The 20,536-nt window shown below is 47.3% G+C and overlaps 1 protein-coding gene and 1 long non-coding RNA gene across 2 annotated transcripts in view; both read right to left on the bottom strand.

Annotated features, from left to right (window-relative positions):
- Window positions 1-8,639: 8,639 nt before the first annotated feature.
- On the bottom strand, window positions 8,640-12,993 carry LOC146892864 (uncharacterized). The gene is made up of 2 exons (XR_015003528.2): window positions 12,624-12,993; window positions 8,640-8,835 (listed from the first exon to the last, which is right to left on the bottom strand). It is a non-coding gene; the product is annotated as an uncharacterized LOC146892864 (long non-coding RNA).
- A 4,718-nt stretch (window positions 12,994-17,711) lies between these two features.
- Nsg2 (neuronal vesicle trafficking associated 2) overlaps window positions 17,712-20,536 on the bottom strand; it is a 59,230-nt gene continuing 56,405 nt past the window's right edge. Inside the window, exon 5 of the mRNA XM_048436055.3 lies at window positions 17,712-19,549. Within this exon, the coding sequence (XP_048292012.3) occupies window positions 19,358-19,549 (192 nt within the window). The 3' untranslated portion in view covers window positions 17,712-19,357. The remainder of the gene's footprint in view (window positions 19,550-20,536) is intronic.

Here is a 20,536-nt window from a genome sequence, read left to right as displayed (position 1 = left end):
CGTACAGCCCTGTAGGATGGTGATCGAGAGACGTTTAACCTTAACCGAATTGTGCAGCACGCTGCCAGGTGCCCGCCTCCTCGACCATTAACCCTCCCACGCATCCCCTCTGTCACGCATCTCTCCTGCCCATCTCCTCTACCCACAACACGCCATCCTAATTTTTATGCATTTCTAAGTAAGTTGCCAATGTCATTATAGTTTTCTCTGAGCCTTGCCTTATGCGCATGCTTCACTAATGCCCACCATTTGTATTGCCCAGAATTGTTCATAAAGCTTTGTTCTGCACAAACATTCAAGATCTCATTGAGGGATTTTTTTTTTCTCAAATAGTTGCCCTGTGAAACACGGACACTTACCAAGCTGCATAGCATTTCCATCCATCACCCTGAAGCTTCCTGTCCCCTCCTTCCAGTTAAGCCCACACCCACCCACCCTCAGAGGCAGCCATTGCTGCTCTCTAGTGCTTGTCTTTTGTGGAACCTTACAAAACAAGAGTCAGGCAGGCTGCACTCTTTGGAATCAGGTTTCTTTATTGAGCATGTTTTTGAGATTCATCTGTGTCATTGCATAGACTACATGTGGTGGTTTGAATAAAAATGGCCCCCATAGGCCCATAGGGAGTGGCACCATTTGGAGGTGTGGCCTATTGGAGGAATGTGTCACTGGGGCCCAGCTTTGGAGTCTCAGATGATCAAGCCACGCCCAGTGTGGTAGTCTCTTCCTACTGCCTGCAGAACTCTCAGCTCCTTCTCTAGCACCACATCTGCCCGAGGGCCACAATCTCCCCACTATGATGATAATGGACTAAACTTCTGAAACTGTAAGTCAACCCCAATTAAATGTTTTCCTTTATAAGAGTTGCTGTGGTCATGGTGTCTCTTCATAACAATAGAAACCCTAACTGGTTCATTATCCGTTTTACAGAAAATACCCCATTCATTTACCCACTTACTCATTCTCCTACTGATGAACAGTGGGGCTGCTTCTTATGTCTTGATTTTTTGTGAAAATGTTACTAGATATTCTCGTGTGCAAATATATACTTTCCTATTGCTTGAGAGTTTAATGACTCGTCGCAGGGCAGATAGATGTTTGCTTGTATTAGGGAGGTAAAAAAAGAAAAAAGAAGAGAGAGAGAGAGAGAGAGAGAGAGAGAGAGAGAGAGAACTCCTATAGAACTCCTTTTTCAGAGTAGCTGTGTTATTCTAGACTCCCAGCAATAATTTCCCAAGATGAAAAATAACAACTCTTTTGCAAGGTAGATGAGAGCCCAGCCAGGAAGGTGCTGCCCACGGAACCTTTGCTGAAGTCCGGAGAGGAACGGCAGGGCCTTACAGGGGCCTCCGAAGCCACAGGGACCTCTCCTGTTCTTCCAAGAGGTTTATAACACAGCTTGATTTTTCTTCTTGCATGTGTTCCGAATAATCTCAAGCTATGACCTGGACAAAGAAATGGCCTGAAGAGAAAAGACAGTGTTTTTAACTTGGGCAGTCATTTCACAGGTAAAAATAGATCTATAGCTGTGAAATGTTTTAATAACTATTCTAATGTGTTCTTTTGTTCATTTGAACAGGTTTTGAAAGACTCCCCTGGGGCGTCTTCCCTCGGGAGAGGCCCCTGTGCCCCAAAGATCAGTCGAAAACACGCAGCCGGATGCAAACTGCAAGAGGTTTATTGGAGATACACAGGCACCTGTGGGCGGCAAAGTCTCTCAGAGGATTTGTGCGCCTGCAGGTTGGGGATGAGGGGTTTTTATAGGGGAGCAAAAGCGCGGGTACAGAAGCAGAAAAGCTTTCATTTCATTGGTCAGTTCAAATAAGGCTAAGCTGAGTGGCACATTCTTGACCTTTTACCTAAATACCAAGGAGGGGGTTGTCCAGACCCACCTGGATACCAAGGAGGGGGTTGTGCTACCTGTTTTTCTTATCTCTTCCTGACTTCCTAGCTTGGCTGGCGACTCGATGTCTGATTTGCACAGCCCCTAGCTTGTGACGAGCCTCGCTCTGTACGTGACTCAGGCCTCGCAATCCTCTCTTCCTCCCTTGAAGTCTTTGTTCCTACTCATGTCAGTTCATAAATCTCCTGTCCTGCTGCCAGATAAGGCTGTCCTCGTTCTAATCTCAGGTGTCTTTGCTTTAGCATTCTGGAGGTCTTGAATTAAGCCTGTTATTTGTTCAGCACTCTGGAGGTCCTGACTCCGGAGGCCTTAATGGAGCTTGCTATCTGAAAACCTTTGCAGAGCGTTATAACTGTGGTTAAAGTTAAAACCACAGTTTTAACTGTGACCCCAATGAAGTTGGGGTCCTTCAGTTTGACCTATTTAATACCAGTTTGGGCTGAGAGAGGAAGACATTTTCAAACTGCCTCTGGTTTTTGCATCCTGATGCTGTGGCAGTCCTTGGGCTTCTTGGCGTTTGGCCTCCTCCCAGGGCCCCCTGTAGTGTGGTTCTGAGTGTTGCCCCAGAAAGCTAAATCTTGTATTGTGGATTTGGCCATTTCAACGAAGCTGTGAACGTTAGCTAATCACTTTGCCTTTTACACGAAGGGTCTTCAGTGAGGGGAAAGAGTCTCGGAGGGGAGACTGTGGGCTGGGTTTGTTTACAGGATGAATGGCTGCAGCTTCAGTTTCAGAAGCTATGGCTTCTGGGCCTTCTAGTAACATCAGTAACAGTTCCTCTCTCACCTCCCTGATATAATCTCCGAGGGAAGGCTGGCCTCTCATCCAGTTTAGTGGCTGAGATCGAATGTTTCTGGAAAGAGCCAAACCACACCGCACACCCCATGCTGACCCTTCTGCAAGGCTGAGGAGCTCATTAGAGCATCAGTAGTAAGGACAGATTGGAAGGTTGCAGAGGCTGATGACAATGACCCGGAAGAGCCATTTATCGCTCCCCTCTGGTGCCCCCTGACATCTTTGTTAGTTCTCTGGGATGTACAGGGCACTAGCTTCCACCACCAAAAGGCTAACAGTGCAGCTAGAGAGGATTCCAGGCCGCCAGCTGAGACAGCTCTTGACTTTTCTGGAGCCCACCTACTGGAGGCTTCCCCCAATGTCTCCATCTATGTCTTCCTTTGCTCTGCTGTTATAAAAAACTTCCTGAAACTCTCACCATGCTGGAACCTAGAATTTGGAGTTCTGAGCCTGTGTCCCAGGGGCACGGTCATTATATTTAGATTCGGAAGAAATCATCTCCTCAAGATGAGAACCATATTTGGGGGTTGACATCACTGTCACACGTTGTTCCAGAGGGCAAAGACCTGCTGGCCTGGCTAAGAGAAAGAGCTGATGAGAGCGAGGTCAAGTAGGTGCCTCTGTCGCAAAGCCCTGCAGTGGGAGGAAAAGTCCAGCCCTCCAGACTTTCCCATAGATTGCTCAGACATATCTCACTGTCTGTCTGTCCATCAGACTTGGAACTAGAATCCACGAGTGGCATTTGTCTCAAGGTCAGGTTTATCTGAACTAAGTAATGACAGCAGATGTCTTGGGCATACTGTTTAAATAGATGATCTCGCCACTTAAGCCACATTTTCCCAAACTAAAGAGCTTTTAAGGAAAAAACATGGCGGGTGCTTCAGTTTTGGGAAAGGAAATTCATTTGCAAAGAATCCAGTCCCAGTAGAGATGATGCCAGAATGGAAAGTCCACATTTCAGGGCTGAGGAGCCACAGGGCCATGCCTTTCAACTATGAATCTTCCAGGCCTCCATAGAAGGTTTTCTTCCTGGACCTGCAGGATGGTATTGGCTGGAAGAACCTATGTAAAATGTACTCTTTCCCTCCTCCATACTTTAAGATGTGAACCTGAAGAGGACCACGTCCTACCAGTGAGGAGGTAGCCAGCAGCTGGCCCTCCATTGCACTTAAAGTGGATTTGGACCTGGTTTGAGCCCAGCGTGACCAGCTTTCATCTATGAAACTTTGAAAAGGGTCAGAGAACAACTAATTAAAAGCGTTCCTCCTGCTGCCACAGAAATATAATAATGACTTTAAAAGATTTTCCTCTTTTAATTAAATGCCAGCTACCTTTGCTGATTTCAAGCCCAAATTGCCAATGCTGTTCTCTCTCTCTTATGATTACAAAAGAGGAGATTGAAAGCCAACAGTAAACACACGAAGTTAGAGAGTTTGTGTCCCAGAACATTTTGTCCAAATGAAGTTTTGTTCTCTCTTTGCTTTTCTCAGACAGCTAAGGGTGGGTGATAGGTTTGAGGCTAGAAGCTCATCAAGCCATATCCACTCATAGTAGCCTCTTGGTCGTAGCTGCTGTCAAAGAAATGGCAAGTGCCCTACATAGAGAGCCTGCCTGTGAATCTGAATCCGTTAGCAGGCTTCCCAGGTACCCAGTGTCTTAGTTAGGGTTTCTATTGCTCTGAAGAGACACCATGACCATGGCAACTCTTACAAAGGAAAGCATTTAATTGTGGTGGTGACTTACAGTTTCAGAGGTTTAGTTCATTATCATCATGGCGGGGAACATGGTGCCTGACAGCACGGTGGCATGCAGGCAGACATGGTGCTACAGAATTATACATCTTTGATCCAAAGGTAACAGGAAGTGAACTGAACACTGGGCAAGGCTTGAGCATATAATACCTCAAAGCCCGCCTCCACTTCCTCCAACAAGGCAACACCTACTCCAAAAAAGCCACAACTCCTAGTGCCAGTCTCTATGAGCTCAAGGTGCCAAATACATTAAACTACCACACCTAGACTCGAAGAAATAAGACCTCAGACAGAGCTGCTCAAGTCATGCCCATCTAGTGCCCTTTCTACCTCTACCCTTCATAGTTGATTCTGGGATCCCCACTGTCCAAGGAGATACAGATATCAATAACCTTATAAGACTCCCCAGGTACCAGATTCTGGGAGATTGTCAGCCTCCCCAATTCTCACTTCCCCGCATGCAAGTTTATAGGCCAAGGCTGTCTGTGGCTTATCCCTCACCTGAATGATGGGTGCACCTTAACTAAATGTGACTCCTCTCCTAACTTTCCCCACATCCTCTCTTCCTCCAAATGCAAGCTCCTTCTCTGCATCCTCAGCAACCAGGGGATGAGAGCTACCATGACTACAGGTAAGCACTGTGGTTGTTCACCAACCATACAACATGAAACTTTTCTCTTCTTCTGACACTTACAAAGAGGACCACTATTCTGCCTTGTAGATCTGACTGTTCTTAGGGCCCCTATCATACTCTTGTCTGTCTGTAGTGTTAGCAACACTTCAAATATACTCTTACCAGAGAGGACGATCTGCCTCAGTGCCCACTGTGAACCTGTCGGTGGGTTGTTGTGGGTGTGACCATGGTCATGGTGATGGCTGTCCTCACCTGGGTGCTATCTTCTCACCACACCATGAAGCTCCTGGATCCATAGACTGTGGTTAATTATCTTTCTTTCTTTGGTCCTCTTTAGACTTTTTTTTTGTCCTGTGTCCTATCTCATAAATTTCAACCTGAGAGTGTTACAAAGTCAGGGCCAGGTTCGTCCCATCAGTGAATCCAGGAGGTACTGAACTCTCTGGATGGTGGGAGGTGGGTGTAAGGGCTAAAGTTAAGCTGTAAGATCCACTTGTTCAAACACAGATCACTTCCTGGAATGCTGGGAGTTGTTGTTCCGCTGACATAACAAGTCACGTGTTTCCACTTCAGTACACAAGGTTGGCTGTCCCAACTGCACAGTGCATACTTATTCACTTGTAAATAAAGCAGGAGATACAGAGACAGGAAGTACATCAGGATGTATTCTTGCCCCAGATTAGATGAAGAGGCTTTGGGGATTTGGTCTTTATAAGCATCTGGCCAATGTAGCTCACAGCCATTCTCTGGGAATCCCAGGTATGGATCTGACCAGTATTAAATAAAGCTTGCTTTAATTGGATAATTGTGTAACTGGTCTTTCTCCTCAAGACTTTCAGGTTCAACATTGGGAAGGTGAGAGTTTCTTTCCACAACTGTGTTTGACCTCATTACTATTCATCTTTAAACTATTATTTTTATGTATGTGTATGTGTGTATATATGCGTCATGAGTGTATACTGCCCATGGAGGCCAGAGGAGGGTGTCACAGCCCCAAAGCAGGAGATACAGTTGGTTACAAACCATCTGAGATGGGTTCTGGGAAGCAAACTTGGGTCCTCTAGAAGAGCAGCAAGTACTTAACTGTGGGTGGAGACTGCTTATTCATTTCCCGGCTACTCAGACCCGAATAACAACACAGAAACTATATTAATTACAACGCTGTTTGGCCAATAGTTTAGGCATATTTCTAGCTAGCTCTTACATCTTAAATTAACCCATTTCTATTAATCTGTGCATCACCACAAGGCTATGGCCTGCCGGTAAGTTTCTGGCTGTCTGTTTGCAGTTTTCTCCTTCGGCAGCTACATGGCTTCTCCTTGACTCTGCCTACTTTCTTTCTATATCTCTGTTTGGATTTCCTGCCTGGCTTTACTAAACCATTGGCCGAAACAACTTCTTTAATAACCAATGGTAATAAAACATATTCATAGCATACAGAGGGGAATCCCACATCACCTAACCTCTGAGCCATCTCTCCAGCCCAGTGCCACATCTTAAAAATGAGATTTACAGGTTAATCATCATTGGTGCTCCTGTGCGCAGGCAGAGGTCAGTGGCAGATAATGATTATAGCCTCTCCATTTAGTGTGCAATAATAGGAAAATGTACAATGGGTCATGTCCCATGCAGTTAGGCAGAAAGGGCAAGTGCGTGGAGCCCAAGTTAACTTACCAGAGCCACCAGAACAAGCACTGCTGATGGCGACATCAGTTAAACAGGAATTCACCGAGCCAGTTCTCACAATCAAAGTGCAGAATCAGGCTGCCTGCAGGGGCACCAGCTGAGGATGGTGAGGTAGGATTTATTCCACCTCCCCTCCCCACAGCTTTGGGTGGTTTCATAGCAACCTTCAATAAATGTTGGGCTTGGAGGCTGTGCTGGTTAGGTTTTTATTTATTTATTTTATTTGTTTATTTTTGACAAGCTAGAGTCATCTGGGGAGAGGGAGCCTAAACTGAGAAAAAACACCTCCATGGCTGACCTATATGCAAGCCTGGGGGCAATGTTTTGATTAATGATTGATGAGTGTCACACCTAGGCAGGTGATCTTATGTTCCATAACAAAGCAGGCTGAGTACGCCGTGGAGAGCAAGCAGTAAACTGCATCCTGCCTCCAGGCCCTGCCTCTAGGTTCCTGCCTCCAGGCCCTGCCTCTAGGTTCCTGCCTCCAGGATCCTGCTTTCAGTTTCTGTTCTGACTTCACTCAGTGATGGACTGTGCTCAGGATGATGTAAGTCAAATAAACCCTTTCCTCTCAAGTAGCTTTTGGTCATAGTTTATCACATTGAACCTGAACTAAGACAGGTAGCAGAAATATTATATTATCCCAGTGTCTGCCTTCACAGGGGTTTACCCTGTCTTTGTCTCTGTTTCTCATTGTCCTTTATTTATTTATTTATTTTTATGAAGCTACCATATTGTAACATGCCTGATAGGGGTCAAGATATTCTCAAGAGACAGTTGTGTCCCCAGTTTTGACTACCAGACACTTGAAACAATTGACTCAAGAAATTGGAATTCCCCTAAGAATCTCGTGCTGGAAGAAGAGGAAACCAAAAGTCTGGGCCAATGAGTGGTGGGCTTTTCTGCAAAGAGGTTTGTAATTTAACCCACCATCTCCAAGGAAAGTGAAGCCAAAGGAAGCAGCGTGCCCATGATAGTGGACCACACCTTGGCCAGCACTGCTTAGATGCACCCAACTCTGGCCCTCTGCTTAAATCTAAACTCACGTCAGGACCCCAAATGATGTATGTGAAAGGTCAATGGACCAAATGATGGGTCTGAGGGGTCGATGGACACTTCTGTGTCTCTTTTCCCAGTGTAGCCACATTAAATAAATCACTTTTTCCTGTTTGTTTTTTTTTTAACCATTAATTAGACTTTTAAAATTGAGTCATCTAAGATGGGTGCCAAACTTGGCTTGTTGGGGCACAGGCTGTGAACCCAGTCTGATAACAACACCGTAGGCAAGCCCACCCTACTATGGCCCCATTTTAGCGTAGTTCTCTATGTAAATAGCCTTCCTCCATGTGAAGTCCCACTCTGGGATGCTGGGGGTCAGCACTGCAGCATATTTGTTTTCAGGAGACAGAATTCGGCTCACAGCAGAACCCAGAGCTCCCCACTGAGGCGTGACTCTGAGTTTCCAGCAGTGTGTCCTTGAGAGGACATGCATGGACCAAATTTGCCACTGTAAAATTCTATGCAAGGGGTTATTCTTCCCTTATTTTCAGAGGATCCTGAATCCCCCAAAGTATCTGTATACTCCCTCAGAGGAGCCTCCAGCAGTTCTAGAAATAAGGTAACGTGCTTACTTCCGACAGAGGAAGAGGCTCAGGTAGGCGAGGTGGCCAGCCTGAGAGCTCACAGCCCGTGCTGCGACAGCTGCGTCTGTCTGCCTGCTGTCCAGGCTTCTCTGCATGCTACCAATTTGCTAACAGCTTCTTCCTTTTCTCTTTCAGGAGATTACTCATTTGAATTGTGGGTTTTTTTTCTTTTTTTAATTAATTGGGCAATTTGCATAGAAGGGAATAAATTACTGACATAGAAAGGCACATTCTCCTAATCAAATGTGTTTATTTAAAGCTGCAGGGGAAAATCTGGTAGGGAGAGAAGTCAGTGGTGGTTGTTGGTTCTGGAGGGGGAGCAGGGCTTATGGGGGAGGGGTGCTGGGATGCCTGAGAGGAAGATGGAGGAAGAACAGGTGGGCAGGCATGAGCTTCACAGCAGGGTGCAGGGCACATGGCCAGGTCCTGGAATAGAAGAGCAGGATACCAGTGCTCTGCCTGCCTCAACCTACATCTTTGAACATCTATGAAGCAATGTAACAATGCCACTCGGGATGGGTGAGCATTTGCCTAGGGTGCACAAGGCCCTGGGGTCAGTTCCTGGCACTTCAAATCAATAATAATTAGAACCAACAACAATAACTACGCTGGCAGCCTGTAAAACCCATCGTTTGGTGATGTCATTAGCCAACTTAAATGATACAGAAATAAAGCGCATTTTGGGGGGAATAGCATGAAGATTTGGGGGGAATGTGTGAAGTTTGAAGTAACAGATGAGAATTCCTTTAGACATAACCAGCAGAAAGAAGTCCATGGCTGGGACTCCCATGAGAAAGAGCGAGGCTGTACATAGACAGTTAGGGATTATTGGCAGAACTATTTTTTTAAACGCATAGGTTCAACCATCCTTTTTAGGAACTAACAGGCAAGCAGTTCTGTGTCTATAAATAGACCGCTAGAACTCAGGGACAAAGGCTAAACAAGATCTGGGAGGCTGGCAGCAGAAGAGCTGACCTGGTCTGAGGGGAGAATTTCAGGAAAGCAATGAATTTTAAACTGCATCCTGATTATGCGCTCAGATGTGATTGGTAGATTCCACAGTTTGGAAACTGAGGAAACCCTGGGCTAAATCTAGCACAGGGGAAGTAGATGTGGGCTTTGTGAGTCAAGTCATTGTTAAACCAAGTCTAGATTAGATCTAATGTCCTGACGGAAAATAGGGTTACGTTGTATGTTGTCGAGGTAATTCTGCTATGTATGACAAGCGGACCCAACATCCCACTAAGACTGTGAAAGATCCTCAGGTGGACAGGTGGCTCTCTTCAACATGGACAGTCAGGAACCCAAGTCCCCTCCGTTGTGTAGCTCTGTCATCCCTGGATGCCAGAAAGTCCCCCCTCCCCAGCTCCTACATGTCGAAGGATGGGGCGATCAGTGAGGAAGAGGAGAAAAGCCCACCTTCTTGAAAGAGCCAACCTAGACACGACACATTACACACCCACTCACATGTGGGCAATGATGACTGGCATGCATGAAACCATGGACAAGAGGCAACCTGGTGACAACTCCCAGTATGAGACGGGACCATGAAAGGTTCTGGGGACCTGGCAAGCTCTGTCAGCGTTAGCATCAACTGAGTAGCAGAGGCAGCACTGAGCACCGTGTGTGACTTGGCGCAGAGGGCACTGGATGGCAGCAGGGCTCAGTGGGCCTGGGCAATGTGACTGATTCACTGAGTGGCTCCTAGGTGCAGATAGGAGCAGCTGGGGGTATGAAGGTCAGCTACCTACAAGCCAAGCATGACAGCTCTCATACAAGTTTGTTTGGAACACAGTCCCTGTGCATTCAGAAATGGGTTCCATGTGGGACGGGACAGAGAAGTCAGGCACAGTGAGTAAAACAGAAACAGGCAGGGATTATCCGGTCACAACTGCAGAAAGTGAAGATGTGGTGGTCCTGCAGCAGGGCCCTCAGAAGTGAGAGTTGAAGGAGGCGGAGGGAATCTTTAGTTACCCCATGGGAGTGGAAACTACAGGGATGCCAGGGCACCCATGGTGCCTCCCCGATGTCTGACAACATCGGGGGAGTCACAAAGGTCAGCAGAGCTCAAGGGTCACATGTTCATTCTCTAGCAGTGTAAGATTAAGAAATCCGGGTATCTGGAACAACTTACATCTAAACTAGGTGTGAGTGAGTGTATTATAGGGAAGACAGCGTCACTTCCAACTGTCAGAAACAAGAGACAAGCAAGCAGAGAAGAAACACTAGGGTGTTTTTCACTAAGAGAGGTCAAGACAGATTTGCATGTGCTTGAGGCAGATGAGAATGGATGAGCTAGATAGATAACAGACAATGAAAACTATCTCTCTCTCTCTCTCTCTCTCTCTCTCTCTCTCTCTCTCTCTCTCTCTTCATAGGTTATGCCAGTAGGGACTAAAACCAGCATAGCTCTGTACTGGTGAGCGTGCTTACACCTAAATCTTGGTTTCTAAGCTTCTTGCTGCAATAGAAGGAACTAAGTCTTCTTAGGGACACAACCGATTTCAGGACTGGGAAAGGGAAAATATAAGATGAGCCTGGAGTATCAAATGAACTGAGAAAATGAGTCCTGGAGGTGTGGCTCATGGGCAGAACACTGGCATGAACACATGCACTTACATGGCATGTGTAAGGCTATGGGTTTGTGCAAAATACACACACACATACATACACACTAGTATAATACATACATGCATGTATACATATACATATCAACACAGTATATGAGCATACATATATTCATAATAAAAGCACACATACACACATGTACAAATATAGACAAATGTATATGTATATGCATGCACACACAATACATACATGCATGCATCTACACACTTATGTATATATACACACGTGCAAATACATATATCTGTATACACATACATACATTCACATATACAATCACACACACAAATGTATATACACATACATATACACATATTCATATGTATATACATAATGGCATGTGGGATTGCAGGTCACATCCTGCATCTGAAAAAGGATCTTAGTGGAAAATCTGGTGATATTTGCATAAAGTCTACAGATTCATTTTAAAAATAATCTATGTGGAGAGTTTGCTCAACACTGTTTCAGGATTTATGACTGTGAAATAATATTTTAATCTTACCATTAAACATTATATTTCCTCACAGCTAAACTCAGGAATGAAAACTGTCCCTAGAGATGGGGAATGGGTCCACCCCTGGTTCTGACAGGCTGTAAGTGGGACTAGGGAAGGGGCCACAGCTGTGAGCTTCCTAAACGCAGACAGGAAGGAAGAAGCTTCTGTTGTAGGGCCTTTGAGGCAGTTAACATGTTTAACCCGCAGCAGCCCTGCAGGAGACCGAGGGGCTCATACATAATTCCAGGCTACAAGCAGGGAAAGCCAGGCAGAGGGAGAGGGCCCACAGTGGGGGCTGTTGGTTGTGTGTATGGTTCGTAAACCGCTAAGCGTCCTTTCATGGAATTCTCATAAAATGAGGCAAAAGCAACTCCGATCTCCATTTGAAGGATGAGACCGTTGCACTCGAGGGAGAAGGGGCTGGCAGACACAGGTTGCTTGCCTTCCCTTCAGGCACACTGTGCTGCCAGCCCCCTGTAGGCTCTACTGGGTACCCAGCACACTGCTCACCAGGAACCTCAAATGAACCAAATATAAATTTGGTTCTTCCACAGACTCTAGGCGTGATCCCTCTGACTGAAGGCAGAGAGAGACAAAGACTGAGAAAGAGAGACCTCAGAGAACGTGGAAGGAGATGCAGTAGAATTCCAGAGGGCAACCTGGCCAGTGGAAGGCAGCTGCGATCTACTGAGCCACAGGTCTGACTTCTGGGGAGGGAGAGACCCTTTTTGATGAAAGGGCAGGAGTGGGGATGGAGGAGGGGGGTGGTAAACACCATGCTACGCTAGACTAGTCTGACATTGATGTTGCCTTGGAAACCAGCTTTTCCTTCAACTGTTCAAGCTTGCTAATTTTGGAGGCTTCTTGGAAACATGATGAGAAATTTATCTCCTCTTCTACACAAGACCCCAGTCAGATTAGAGTGGACTGTGGGGGCAGCGCGGGGGATAAATGGATTCATGGCAGTTCCAAGAGGTGGTCTCTCAATCCCCCCCCAGAACATCTCCCTAAAATAACTCTGTCCTGATCACCTGCTGGGGTCCCCTCCAGCACCATTATCTCTTCCCCTGTCAGGCAGCAATTACCCACTCACTTGTCTTGCTTCCTGGCTGTCCTCCAGCCTCAACTGTGAGTCTCAGGGAGCCAGGGAGCGGGATAGCTTCCTTCCAGGTTGAGGCTTTGCCTGTAGCACTAGGCTAGGGAAGAGATCCCCGGAGCACCAGTAAGAGCGTGGGCTTCCCCTCCTCTTCCGCATCTTGAAGACGCTATTCCAGTGACTTCAGAGGGTGTCTCTGCACAGCCTCCCTCCCAAATTCTTTCTTCTAGCTGGAACCTGTCCTCCACAACCTGCTTCTCAGGCTGCCCTGGGACATCTAACCCGCTCCTAGGGAACTCAAGTCACTGTCCCCGCACAGCAGGGCTTCCTCTCCGAAGAGGTACTGGTGTTGTTAAATAGATTGAAAAGTGTGCAGAGGCCACAAAGAGAGTTTCTTCCACTAAACTAAGTCCTGGTTTTATGATCGTTGTTGGCTCAGCAGGGCTCTGTGAAAAGGGAGATTTTTCTTGACTAAATATTTGGTTAAATTCTCCTCACTGCTCAGGCACTTTTGCTCATCCAGGGGGTTATATTCCCTTTATTCTGATGAGAAAATTATAACTCCACTAGGAAAAATGTTAAGGTCACCCCTCATAATCAAGATCCCATTGCCCCTTCATTGCCTCTTCTCTCTCCTTTCTCCCACCATTATACATATTGCCCATGGCCGCTCAAGGTGGAGCAAAGATAACTTCGGTGGTTTCTCTTTCTTCTTTCTGGCTTTATTTATTTTGCAATAGAGTAGCAAATCCATTTACGACAGGATGTTTGAACATGTGCTCATTAAGTCTTTTGTTGACTCTGTGTAGCTGAATAAGGCATCCGGTGTTTACATGTTGGCTATATGGATCCATGACCTCTGTAAGTGGGATGCCAACTCACAGGTCTGCCTGGGCCTCCCAGGCTCACTGTTTCAAGAGACAGGCTGGCTACCCAGAGCCCTGGGGTATGAGTAAGGTTGTCTCTGCGCTGGGCTTAGCAGCTAGCACAGCCCCTGAGGGCTGGGGCTAGGCTGCCTTCCTTCTCTCTTCTAGTCGTGCGCGGCTGGTCCCAATCCCCCAGTTTTACGATTAGTGTAGTGTGCCTGCTTCCAGCTCTATCTCGCCAGTCCTGCCCTCCTCCCTGAATGGCCTGCCATCAGAGGCAGGAAGATGTGTGGGCACAAACTGCAACTCCAGAGCGCAGCGTCGAGATGCGTGGCTGCTGCTGCTGGAACAGTGGTTAAGACGTGAGCACCAAGATGCGTGGGCTGGAATCACAGCTCAACCACTTACCACATCACCTGGCACAAATGGCTTCGTTGCTTCTGCTTGTGCACTTAAAATGGAAGCGACGGTGACTGCCGATGGCAGGGATGTTGAAGGTAGGGGTGGCTCCTTCCTGGAACTGCCGAGCACTTAGCACTTGGCACGGCAAAGGGCATTTGCTATTCTTAGCATTAGACACTTAGGCTGAGTTCAAGCTAAGAATAAGCCAGTTCGCTTTCTTTGAGAACTGTGGTTTGATGTTCTGAGAAATGAGCAGTAATTGTGACTGTGTTGCCCGGAGTCTGACACACAACAGAAAGAGTTTGGGGCCAAGAAATCAACCAAACCTAGATTTAAATCCCAGTTTGTCTACTAGGGCCCAGGGGCAGCCTCTCCCTGCCTTTCAGCTTCAGTTCTTCATCTGTCTGATGTCAGTAACTATCATCTAAAGCCAGGTAAGACTATAGTGACACTGGTGTTCTCTGCTTCCTCCTTGAGCTGCTGGCTGGCAACCAGATGCATCACAGCAAAGGCACCAGCAGATCCCGCTTTCACCACTGTCTATTTCTTTATCTAATTTTTGTCTATAAACTTCAGGGTAGTAGCTATATGCTATGGTTTGAATCTGTGACTCAAAAGTATGTGTCGGAAACTTGGTCTCCAAAAGAACATTGTGGGAGGCGGATCCTAGTGAGATGGCCAGGGGACTCCAGCCTCATCAACAGGTTAATGCTGAATCCAAGTGAGGGCTCGCTCCTGGAGAGGGATTCCTTGCTTTCTTATACTGACTCTTGGCCTTCCTAGAAGGCACCACCCACCTTCTAGTTCAATAACTTCCAGCAACCAGACCTGTGAGAAAGAAATTTCATTTCTATCTAAATTACTCAGCCATGTCAGGACCTCAGTACAGAGTCAGGCCCTGAGTATCGTTCCAGGCTCTCAGTGTAATGGAAGGAACTTAGTAATATGTCAGGACTTCAGTATTTTATCATGCCCCACTCAGCATGTCAGGACGTCAGGAAGGCATCACGTTAGGCTTTCAGGAGCCATGTCAAGCCCTCAGCAACATGTTAGAACTTCAGGATCATGGCAAGTACTCCATATCAGGCTATTAGTATCATGTTAGGGTCATACCACACATCCAGTAACACCAGGACCTCAGAATCTCTGTATGTCCTCAACATCAGGGGGGACCTCAGTGTGCTTCAATTTATGTTATATTCTCAAAACTATGTCAGGACTTTGATATCATGTCAGGCCTAAGTACAATGACAGGACCTCAACATTATGTGGGACCTTAGCAACACGTCAGGCAATCTGAATCATGCCAGTGCCTCAAAATTACGGCAGAATCTCTGCATCCTGTGAGGCCCTTAGCATCACATGTCATCACTATGATGCTGTGACCTCAGCCACATATCAGGATGTGAACCTATTAACAGGCCCACAGCAACATGTCGGATGTTAACATCTCTGTTACCATGTGAGTTCCTGAGCATTATGTGACAAAATCAGCGTTACCCATTCCCCTTGCATTATGTTATTTCCTCTGTATCATGCCATGATCTCGTCAACATGTTAGTACCAGATTCTTCTATCGGAGCCTCAGTGTCATAGCAGAACCTCAGCATTGTGTCTGTCACTCAGGATTCTATTAGGTCCTCAGGCTCACGCTTGGTCCTCGGAAAAATAGCGTGAGTCTAATGTCATGTCAGAACCTGTGTATCAGGGTAAGCCCTGAGCATTATGTCAGGACGTCAGCAGCTTAGTAGGTCTTCAGCATTATAGTGTTGTTCCAGACCTTGGCATCACGTCTTCACCTGTGTCATGAGAGGGTCTCTCATATCATGTTAGGCCGTCTCTGTCACGACCTGAGTGTCATGTTAGACATTCAGCATTCTATCAGGGCCTCAGCGATGTGTCAGCACTTAATTTCACTGCAGGCCTTCAGCATCGTGCGAGACGACTGGTGTCAGGTTAATCCTCAGGATGGTGTCGGACCACAGTGCCACGTTAGCCCTCAGCATGATGTCAGGACCTCAACACAAAGCGAGGACCTTAGCATCATTGCAGATGCTCAGCATCACGCCAAGGCCTCTGTATCAGGTCAAGCTTTCCCTGTCAGGTCTGAAACCCACCATATCAAGATCTCAGCATCATAGCAGTATCTCAGCACGGTGTCATTTTTCTCAAGGTTACCTCAGGTCCTTTGCATCATACCAGAAACCCAGCACATCAGGCTTGGATACCATGTCCGGCTCTGAAAACTATGTAATCATCGATAACATCATGGTATGCACTCAGAAACATGTCAGTGTGACATCCACACCTCAGTATTAGGTATAAGCCTCAGCATCACGTCAGAGCCTCACTATGATGTCAGGACTTCAAAGTCCCGTTGGGACCTCAGGATCACATGAGGTTCTGAGCATCACAGGTGGGTCCTCTCATTGCGGCACTGCCTCGGGCTTTCTGTGCAATGCCAGGGCTGCAGCATCATATGGGCACGTCAGAATCCGTCTGAGCTTGAGTGCCACTGCGAGATATTAGCATATGTCAGATCTCTCCACAGTACCACATCTCGTCCTCAGGATCACGCGAGGCCTTCGTTATCATATCAGGACCTCAGCACCATTATCAGTTCCTTGCTGTCAGGTCATGACTTCAACATCATGTCAGACTTCGCGTATCCTGCCAGTCTTTTGGTATCACGTAGGTACTTCAGCATCACGTTAGGCCCTTGGTATGACACAAGTCATTGTGTCAGACTCAAGGTGCCCTGTCAGGTTCTCAGTACCACGTTACAGCTTCAGCACCAGATACCACCTCAGCGTCACTTCAGTTCCTGTTGGGAACTCACCAGATTGTCAGGACCTCAATGTAATATCAGGCTTCCAGTTTCATATAAAGACCTCAGCATTGAGCTGGACCCCAGCATCACATCAGGCACTCAGCATAATACCAAGACCTCAGCATCATGTTACTGCATCAGTACCGTGTAGACCCAGAGCATTTTATATCCTCAGTATACAACAGAACAGACCATCATGTGTAGACATCAGTATGACTTCTGGATATGCTGTCACGGTCTGAGCTCAGTGCCGTTTCAGGACCTTATTTCAGCAATGTATCAGGACACCAGTATAGTGCTGTAACTTCAGTATCCTGTCATCAGTCACTCACCCCCGAGTCAGGCCTGCAGCATCCTTTTAGAAACAGAGTATCGTATTCAGGTCCTCAGCATCATCTCAGAACTTCAGTATGTGAACGAGTAACAAATACAGAGTCAGGCTCTCGCCAGCATGCTGGCTCCTTGCTGGCATGTCGGTACTTTAGTATGATGGCTCGGCTGTAACCTCAGGACAGCATTATGTAAGAATCTCAGCATCACGTCAGACCCTCTGCATCATCAGGATCTCTGCATCATGTATCATGTCAGGCCTTCTGAGCCAACCAGAACAGCGGCAGCACACCATGACCTCAGCATTATCAGTCTCTTGGTGTTACATGCTCTATAACATGTCACACTTCAGCATCCTATCGGCTCCTTAGCAACACATCTGGACCTCTACCCAGTGAGGAGCTAGTGTCATATGACACCTTCAACACCATATTAAGGGCTTCAGGATCTTGCCTAGGCCCTCAGTATCATGACAGGACATTAATGGTGGATCAGGCGATGGTTACTTTAAGGTGGAGATCCCCCACTGTGCCCCCAGTGCCTCCTCCCACCTAACAGGGCACTCTGCTCCTGGCCTCCCAATCCCCCTCTCCTGTACCCCCAGCCTCTCCATCAGGCTCCGAGCAGAAGGCGAAGCTGTAAAAGACGGCCAAGACGCTCAGACACATCTATGTTTATTTTTTTTTTCCTGTCAGAAAATCTCAAGAATTACACCAAAAAATACTTCAGCCTCTGCTACCTACTGACAAAAATACACCACAAAATTATAAAGCGCTCTGTGGTTTTGCTAGGGACGATTGGTTGATCCGCTTCAGATGACAAATGAATTTACAGGTGACTCAAGGTGATGGGTGGACGGGCAGGGGGAGGAGGGAGGAAAAATCAGATGAGCGTGTTTGGCAGGATAGCTTGAGCTACGTTACTCCTGTTACCCAGCTGCTGTGTAAGATGATTTCAGCAATATAGCAAGCCACAAAAAGCACTCCTACATGGCCCGTTGGAGAGGCACTGGGAAACAGTAACACATGTCAAATGAACACTTCTCCTGGCCAGTTCTGGTCCTCTTGGGCCTAGAGCCAGCACCTCCGCAGAAAGGGGCCTTCCTGGAATTCTCCTGAGAAGCAAGAGGCCCCTGCTAGCATGCCCTGTAACCTAGAATGGGAAGCCTAAGGATGCTGGTCATGCCCCTCCTGCTCCCCCCAACCCCCATCAGGCGCTTCTGGAACCCAGCAGCAGAGTTTGGGTGCACATCCTCTGTCAACACAACAAAGTGAACCAAAGACAGTCACCTTCTCCAGCTTCTTTTAGTAATGACCTGCCACCATTGCAGGCCCAATCTTCAGATTTCCTCCTGGCTGTCTCTTGGATTTCCTGGCTAGGCTCCTATTGCCGCTGCTGCTGTCATGAGCACTTTGGAAAAGAGCAAACATGTAAGACCTGGGTGCCTGTGCTTCTAGCTGGGCCCAGGGCGACCTGCCTGTTTCCTTGCCACCCCTCTTCCTTTCTCTCCTTTTCTACCCCTGCCATCTTGAGAACACAGGCAGCATCTAGGGATACACCTAGAAAAATAAAAGAAAGACAACATCTACCCACGTCTGTGTTTGCTGATTCACAACAGCTGCCCTGTGAGCATCCGGAGCCTAGGTCCCATGGGCTGCCCTGGGTAGAGCATGGATGCCTCCCCCGTGGCTTTGTGTTCCTCTTGCAAACTCACCACTAAGTGGTACTCTGTGCATTCCTGGTTTAGAAATGCCAGCATCACCTTTCTCTCCAGTTCAGCCTTCTCTGCCTTGCTGTGCTCCTCTCCTGCAGACCACAGGCAAACCAAACGGCCCACCCTCTGCCACACAGATATTCGGTCGCCCACCCTGAAGCCACCGTGCCTTGTCTAAGAAGCCCGGAGAGGCTGTGCTCTTTACTGCCCTGCTGTGTCTTCCATACGGAGCCTGTTTCAGGTGCCTTTTATTCATTTTCGCTGGCTTCCCTTTCTGTCTCTAAATTATCCTAACAAAGAATAAGCGGGGGCTTTGAAAGTATCTTACATGGGAACAATCAACACGAAACATGCCTTTGTACACGAGCCTGACTTGGGTACGAAGGAACAATACGAGAGGACAAAAGGAAAGATCGATTCAGACGACTCCAGTGCACAATATTTTCAGGGAGTTCTCCCCAGACCCCATCCTGCCCCGCCCCCACCCCGTACCCCAGCAGTACAGTGTTGTCTTGTAGCTTCAGCTTTGCCTAGCCAGTCGGGGGTTCCCCTCTCCACCCACCACCCCCATCCCGGCTGAGGCGGGCCTCTAATGGCCCTGGGTCTTGGGCGGCTTGGGCTCGTGGATGACGGCGGCTGCCGACAACCACGGTCCGATGGCCCGGGCAGTGCTCTGCTTGGCCACACTGTAGTGGCTGATGACTGTGTAGAAGCGGCTCCTGGAGCTGGGGTCCTGGGCTGAGTAGTAAGCGTCCAGCGAGGCCGGGATACAGCGCTTGTGCTGGGGAAGAAAGAGATACGAGTCAAGAGTAGTGCGGTCGGCTGCTGGCACCCACGGACCCACAGACCCACAGAGACACTACTGCCCTGCGCCGGAGTTTCAGGTTCATCCGGCTGTCAGTCACACCACAAGAGACAGTACTCCTGGGCTTGGCCTCAGCAGACCTTCCCCAGTTATACCATTGCCATCTTCAGAGCAGAGGAGATACACCTACTGGTACTGAGGTAAGATCGGACTCATCTGCTGGATGACCGTATGGCAATAATAGTTCTTGGTAGCACGACATCAGGTCCTCTTACCTGGTTCCAGTGACTGTCTGGGCCACTGTCCACAGATAATGACAATTTCCCACCCTTTGTTTAATATATGCATTTTTTCTCTTATCAAGGTTGTTGGTTCCTAACATTAATATGAATTTACATTATGCATTTGTATTATCCCACCATATATAGGATAATCATAAAATACTACCAGTTTTAGCACTCATAGTGAATTGTGCATTGAACGGATGTTGCTATGTCTTGATGCCCTGGGCATTTTCAACTGTCTGATGGTACTAACGTATACCTAGACAATTCTGTTTCTCAATCTAGCACAGTAGCCAATAAATTGCATAAAATGGTCACTGTTACAAAGTAGGCCTTGTTCCAGACGGTTCTGGCCAACTGTAGGCCCGTGTAGAGCCCTGAAGGCACTCTGCACTCATGATGGTTCCAGCCTATGTGGGGTTCTCTTGTCGTCCTCACGGTTAGCCGAGGAGCAGCCACACAAGCTACTGAGATTCTGTGGGCTGTGACTATTTGAAATACTAGCTTTCTTTGCCGAGTCTCTCCACTTGATACAGAACTAGGTTTTTTGTTTAGCTTGTTTTCAATCTGCGGAGTTTACGTTTTCTTATTTATTTATCAAACAGGTCAACATTTATGTATTTTAAGGAAAATATATAACGAGCTAATTCTGGATGAATACTGCATCCGTCCTTGATGC

Source organism: Myodes glareolus, chromosome 9 (assembly GCF_982192425.1).
Source record: "Myodes glareolus chromosome 9, mMyoGla1.1, whole genome shotgun sequence".
NCBI classification, from domain to species: Eukaryota; Metazoa; Chordata; class Mammalia; order Rodentia; family Cricetidae; genus Myodes; species Myodes glareolus.
This window is presented reverse-complemented; position numbering and strand designations above follow the sequence as displayed.